The sequence below is a fragment of the Arachis ipaensis genome, chromosome B04 (assembly GCF_000816755.2).
Source record: "Arachis ipaensis cultivar K30076 chromosome B04, Araip1.1, whole genome shotgun sequence".
Lineage (NCBI taxonomy): Eukaryota > Viridiplantae > Streptophyta > Magnoliopsida > Fabales > Fabaceae > Arachis > Arachis ipaensis.
The window spans coordinates 13,363,581-13,370,835 of record NC_029788.2 but is presented as its reverse complement, the minus strand read 5'-3'; the positions used below and the strand labels follow the sequence as shown (position 1 = coordinate 13,370,835).

Sequence of the window (7,255 nt, the reverse complement as noted above, 5' to 3'; positions counted from 1 at the left end):
GATTCGTTTTTTTTTTTTGCAAAAAAAAAAACTAACTCGGGAGAGTGGGATTGAACAATTCCTTTAAGGTTGTGAACTGTCAGGGGTCTCCCTAAACCCCAACAATTCCACGATAACATTCTCTTGGGTCTTGGGGTGCCATTGATTGGCTGGCACCCTATACCCTTTGATCAATAATTAGCTCTTGTTCAACACACATCTTCTTAGCCACAAGCTCATATTCTTTACCAGAGACTCTTCGCTTTATCCCACCCAATTGGTTAAGTGAATTATGACTCTGTCTTGCCATCTATTTTAGATTCAATTTTTTGCTGCTAATTTCTTCTATTATCATCTGAGTGTCTTCTTGGATTCCATTCATGGAGCTTATGATATCTTTTAATATAATAGGAGAACCAAGTTTTGTCATTGACTGCCAAGCTAACTTTGAAATTTGGTTGGAGGACTCTGTACTCTTTGAGAATTCATTTCTTTCATCCTTCATATTCAACTTAGAGAAGCTCTCAAGCAACTAAGAAGGAGCAAGGTTTTTCCTTAGTGGTGAAGGCTTAGATTGTTGATTGCTAAAATTGCTTGCATTATCACTACCGTCATTGTCAATTCTTTTCCCTACCTGATTAGCCTTGACCCAGTCGTCAATGATTTCCACTTTAATATCACCTGAAGCAGAGTTTGACATGAAGATTTGGCAGTTCTTTGAATCATGTTGAAGGTGAGCACAATAGATGCAGAAGATCATAATACGCTCATATCTCAATCCAATTTTTAACACTTTACTTCTTGGAGCAGCCATCTAAATCGAGTCCTTCACCCTATTATTACCATTGATCAAAATTCTAGATTTAAGGATTCTGGATTTTTTTTCTAATAGAGAAAAAGCCAATATTAATAATCTCACCAATTTTTTCACCCAATTTACAACCAACCTGAATAGTCTTGAATTTTTTTGGGAGTCCCCAAAATTGAATCCAAATAGAAAATGAACTAATTTTTTCATAGTCTTGAGAGTCAGCATTTGTTCACCTCTGAACATGTAAAACATAATCCGTAAAGAGTCATAGAGAATTCTTCTCAATTCTGAATACATCTAACTTGTTTTCAAAAAAGAATTGGAATTGGTTTGATTCTAATTCCATTTATCTAAATCCATCTGGGCCTCCTCCAGATAGCCTTTAATGCATTATTAATGGTTCCTATTGAAAAGAATTTATTCACAAATACACGACCAAATAGACTTTTAGTACATGTCTCTAGTCTCTTAGAGAAGTTTTCTTCTGTCACAAACACCAATTTCTATTCTTCTTCCAAGCTCCTTGGGTTTGGATGTGAATTTTCTCCCCATTTTGAGTTTATGATATGAATGAGGGTGTGATGATGATAGAATGAGAGAAAGATAAGAACAATAAAAAGAGTGGAAGAAGGAGAAAAAATTGTAAGAAATAGATTCAGATGAAAAAAAAAGATTTGAAAGAATAAGAAGATAATTAAAAAATTAACGTTAAAAAGAAAGAAAGAAAAAAAACCTCTTGAAAAACTCAGCAAAAATTCTAACAAAATAATTTAAAAATTATATTAGGTCAAACTTATTTTACAGTATTTATTAACTCAATCATCTATGATTATATATTTATTTAATACTATCTTTAACCTAAGTACTTATATATATAGGATAGAGCTCTTCAAAACGAGGATTTTGATACTAATTTCAAAAAATTTGGCCCAAAATTGGACTGGATGGGCTGAATCGGGCCTAAACCGGGTCCGTGGGTCCAACCGGACCCATAACTTAAAAAAAGCACCAGCTTCTTCTTCCTCATTTCATACACAACGAAGCCAGATAGATTGGGGAGGAAGAAGAACTCCCTAAACCTCATCAAATCATCTCACTACCATAACTTTTTCGTCCGAGCTCCGATTGCCGCACCGTTTGCGGCCACTCCAACGCGTCGAGCTCTACATTTTTATTGGATAAATTTCACCGGTAAGCTCCATTTTTTTTCCAGAATCTCTATCCCATTTCTATTCTTAAAATTGAAACCATATGGTGAGATTTTTCCAATTTTGATGTTCTAGGTTCGATTTAGCTTGTGGAGCTTACTGGGTTTGAGTTGCTACGTGTGTAGGAGTAGTAAGGATTCCCTAAAATTTATTTAATTTTGAATCCATTAGGTAAAATCTGAATTTGGAATATATGTGTGTAGTAGGTGTGAATTAAGTTCATATATATGCATTGGAATTAAAAAGGGAGTATTTGGAGGTTTATTGGTGATTGAAGCTCGGTTTGTGGCTGGTTTCTTTGAGCTTGGGGGGGCTGTATTCTAGCTCGTGAGACTGCCTTAGATTGAATAAAGTGATCGGCCAAGGTATGGTTTATGTTTTGCGCGTTTAACATTTAAGGTGTTGTGAAAACCTAGGCTAGAGAACCATAGGTTAAGTTGAAAAGGTTAAATGCTTTAAATGATTAGCTTTGTGATGATATTAGATAAATTTATGATTGAGTTTGAATTAGAATTTATGAGCTTGAGTTGTTGATGTTGTTGAATGTGTGCTCTTGGACTTATTAATGATGGGTTGATGTTGATGTTGGTATATGTTGATAGAATTTGGTGGTCATGGCTTGTTTAATTAGTTGAAGTTGATTTATGATTGGTTATGAATGAATGAAGGGAATGGATTAATGAATTTTAAAATGGAAGCTTATGGTTGGAAAGGGTGGATTTATGATTAATGTATGAGTTTTATGTATTGGTGTGAATATTAATGTATTAGTGGATAGTATTAATGAAAAGGGACTTGATATTTAAGAATATGTAGGTTTTATGGGCAAGAAATATGAATTTGGTGAAAATGAGGTTTGGGGGTTATTTGGTAAAAAGTGAATATTAGTGAATTTTTGGAAGTCCATAACTTGCTCCTCAAATATTGGATGGAAATGTGGTTTGTTTCAAATGAAAGATGGTTTTATAAGCTCTTGAACGATATCAATTTTGTGAAAAATGAAATTTTGTATAGAAAGTTATGGACGATGGAAGTTTGGTGTATAAAACTGTGTTATGCAGGTGTTAAAGTACTGGTTATGCAGCTTTATGGGCATTCCGCCAATTTTTGGAAAACGTACATCCACGTGTACGCGTGGCATTTTAACGACGCATGCGCGAGTAGCCATGCGTGCGCGTGAGAGGCCAATGCGCATGATCACGCGTACGCATGACGTGCTATTCTCACCACGCGTGCACATGGCCCATGCGCATGCATGGCCCCTGTTTGCTGCAAAACTAGATTTTTGGCATTTTAAATCATATTTTCACTTCTAAATCTCTATTTTATCCCTTTTAGACTTAAGGTATAATACTAAGCCCAGTAGCTAGTTGAGCTAGGAAAATAAGATAACTTGGGGGTGAAGTAAGAGGTAAATTGTTGAGTTATATGAAGAAGATAAGAATGTTAAATGAAGTTTAATGCCATGGCTTGATAAATGATTATAAATTGATTTATGAATAATGATATCTGAGATACGAGTTTTTTTTGGGTAAGAACCGTGGCTTGCCACCATATGTTCTAGGTCGAAACTCGATACTCTGTTGACCCTACGTCGTAAGGGTGACCGGGCACGTATAAATTTCTGGGTATGGATAGTCCCCATTGAGTGAATTGAATGATGAATGAATGTGAAATCTATGCATAGACTCATGGAGATGCGTGACGGGGGACAGTCTAAGGTTTTCAGACTTGTCGGGTTGGCTGGATAACCAACAGATGATCCTCATCAGCCATAGGACAGACATGCATCATGTGCATTTGTTTGTTTTGATTGTTATGCATTTTCTAGGTTTGCCTAATTGAATATATACCTCCTGCTACCTGTTATACTTGCTACTTGCACTATCTGCTTATTACTTGTGCGTGAACTTGTTTGGTTGCTTATCTTTGCTGAATCATGGATGATGGAGGGACAGAGGATAGGGTGAAATGGTTTGGTGTTATGTTAGGTTTAAAATTGAGTAAGTTTAGGTAGGTTTAGATTACCTACCCCTATTTATGGCTTCTGTTTAGCAATTAAGTTTTACAATTGTATGACGGAGTTCTAGGATCGCCTCTGGCATTTCTAGGACCTTATTTATTAAACACGTGGCACCTTTACCATGCTTAGAACCTCCGGTTCTCATTCCATACTGTGTTGTTGTTTTCAGATGCAGGTCGAGCGACACCTCGGTGGGCGTCTGAAGTTTCTGCGGCGAAGTGGTTTACTTTGGGATTCCCTTTTGTTACTTTGATGTATATATATATGTATAGTGTACCTATGTACTTAGCTTGCTCTCCAAGAAACTTGTTTATTTTGTTCCTCATAGAGGTTAAGGGAGAGCTAGGACCTTATTTTGAGTTTTGAGTATTTTGGAATATCTGTATATGTATGTATATATATTCTCCGGCCAGCCTTGGCTTCGCAGGCTGAGTCAGGAGCTAGTTATGCTATTTTCTTGGCTTTCCTTTACTCTCTTGATTATATTTACCATTTCCTATTAGGTTTCTTAGCACGCAAGTACTCCTACTCCTACTCCTTGAGCGTTGCAGTTTTTATTTTGCGATTTTGTTTTACCCGTTTTTCAAGGCTCCTAGTATATTATCTTTTTCCACTATTATGTATATATGTTACTGTTTAGAGGTCTGTAACACCACATTACCTCTGTTTTACGACTTAAGCGTAAAACTCTGTGTAGTAGGGTGTTACATTATGGTATCAGAGCAGATCGTTCCTATAGATCCTGAGGATGGACTGATTGTGCTTCTGTGCATTCTCTGTGTATGTGTCTATGTGCTAGTAGGATATCTAACTAATATTTGTGGCATAAATATTCATGAGCATGCATTTGGGACTTAAAGCACTAAACTTGCGATATTGAGACTAGTCAACTTGATATCACTTGTTTGTTGTGTATAGGGACTAGATGTCGACTCGCGGACGCGGGCGAGGTAGAGGCGGAATAGGCAATGCTATGCCTGAAGCATAAGGGAATACTCCTAACCCTATAGACTTCATGGCTGCTTTAGGCAATATGGCAGCAGCAATGTAAGCGACAGCTGAAGCCCTGGGAAATCAAATTAATAATGGAAATAATGGCAATAATGGTGATAATGGTCCAATGTCACTTTTTTCCTTCCTGAAGGTTCACCCTCCGACCTTCAGAGGGACCTCGAATCCTACTGATGCTGATAATTGGATACAGGCTATTGAGCGAGCATTACAGGCTCAGCAGGTTCCTGATGAACAGTGGGTTGAGTTTGGAACCTACCAACTGCATGGTAAAGCTCAGCATTGGTGGCAGGGCATGAGGCGCATTCTGCAGCTTGACGGGGTTGTGATCTCTTGGGAGTTGTTCCGAGAGGAATTCTATAAGAAGTACTTCCCCAACTCAGTTAGAAATGCCAAAGAACTTGAATTGCTTCAGCTGAAACTGGGCCAGATGACCATTACTGAGTACACCAGTAAATTTGAGGAATTGTGCCGCTTTTCACGCATCTGTTAGGGAGCTCCTGAAGACTTTGCTGAGTGGAAGTACATAAAGTATGAAGGAGGCCTTCAGAGTGACATTCAGAGCTTTGTAGCACCTTTGGAGATTCGGGTGTTCTCTGAGCTTGTGAATAAGAGCAGGGTGGCTGAGGAATGTGTCAAAAGGGCTGTAGTAGAAAAAAGGGAGTATGAGGATGCCATTCCAGAGGACTATAGGGAGGACTTTTGCACCTAGGGGCAGATAGTTTAAGCGTGGTGGCTTTTTCTCTCAGAACAATCAGGGGCAAGGCAACTTCAGAAGGCCTAATACCTATGCTAATCAGGGAAGGAGACAAGGGAAGCAGCCACAGCAGGATGTGAGTTGCCACATATGTGGGAAGTACCATTCTGGGCCATGCAAGTTTGGGACTGGAGTTTGTTATTCCTGTGGGCAGCCGGGACACTTGGCTAACAGTTGCCCAGAGAAGAAGACGTATGAGATGGGCAGAGTGCAGCAGCCAGGGAGAGTATACACTACTTCTGCAGTAGGCGCTGAGGGGTCAGAGACATTGATTAGAGGTAACTGTGAGATGACTGGTAAAACTTTGAATGCCTTGTTTGATTCTGGAGCTTCACATTCTTTTATTACATTTGAGAAGGTTGATGAGTTATGATTGAAAATAGTAGTACTGGGGTATGATTTAAAGGTGTATAATGCTACCCACGAGGCTATGGTGACGAGGTTAGGATGCCCCGAAATTCCATTTCGGATACGACATCGTGAATTCGTGCATGACTTAATTTGTCTGCCAATGACTGGTCTTGATCTCATTCTGGGATTGGACTGGTTATCCAAGAACCATGTTCTACTCGATTTCTCTGCAAAAACAGTGTGTTTTATGCCTGAAGACACAGAAGGACCGGTTGTGGTGAATAACTACTACCTGAATTCCATGATAGTGAACTGTTCTGGGGTTGAATATCAGGGGATATTGTTGTTAGCTGCGGGTGTTTCGGGTGATGTTCAAAGCTGGAGCGAATCCCAGTTGTGTGTGAGTTTCTAGAGGTATTTTCTAATGATATTGAGGAATTTCTACCTAACCGAGAAGTTGACTTTGCCATTGAGTTAGTACCTGGGGCCGGACCAACCTCGAGTGCTCCTTATAGGATGTCACCTCTAGAAATGGATGAATTAAAATCTCAACTGGAGGATCTGTTAGGTAAGAACTTTATCTGACCAAGTGTATCTCCGTGGGGTGCGCCAGTATTACTGGTGAAGAAGAAAGACGGGAGTATGCAATTATGTGTGGATTACCGACAGTTGAATAAGATTACTGTGAAGAATAAATACCCGTTGCCAAGGATTGATGACCTGATAGACTAGTTACAGGGAGCCGGTGTGTTCTCTAAGATTGATTTATGATCCGGATACCACCAGATAAGGGTCAGAGATGAGGATATTCCTAAAACTGCCTTCAGAACGCGCTATGGCCACTATGAATACACAGTGATGTCCTTCGAACTGACTAATGCTCCGGCGATATTCATGGATTACATGAACAGGATTTTTCATCCATATCTGGATAAGTTTGTTGTTATGTTTATTGACGACATTCTTATCTACTCTAAGACAGAGGATGAGAATGCAGAACACTTGCGAATAGTGCTTCAAATCCTGAAAGATAAGAAGTTGCATGCCAAGTTATCCAAGTGTGAGTTCTGGAAGTCTGAAGTGAAATTCTTGGTCATGTGGTAAGTAAGCAAGGA

The 7,255-nt window shown here is 38.9% G+C and overlaps 1 protein-coding gene across 1 annotated transcript; it reads left to right on the top strand.

Moving 5' to 3' along the window:
* On the top strand, positions 4,733 to 6,162 carry LOC107636058. The gene is made up of 4 exons (XM_016339593.1): positions 4,733 to 4,801; positions 5,166 to 5,414; positions 5,526 to 5,678; positions 5,782 to 6,162. Exons 1-4 carry the CDS (start codon positions 4,733 to 4,735, stop codon positions 6,160 to 6,162), a joined length of 852 nt encoding a protein of 283 aa, XP_016195079.1.

Coding starts and splice junctions, on each gene's coding strand:
- LOC107636058 (XM_016339593.1), top strand. CDS start 4,733: ATGGTATCAGAGCAGATCGTTCCTATAGATCCTGAGGATGGACTGATT. Junction 4,802..5,165: donor TGCTTCTGTGCATTCTCTGT/GTATGTGTCTAT, acceptor TCCTTCCTGAAG/GTTCACCCTCCGACCTTCAG. Junction 5,679..5,781: donor AGGAATGTGTCAAAAGGGCT/GTAGTAGAAAAA, acceptor TTTTTCTCTCAG/AACAATCAGGGGCAAGGCAA.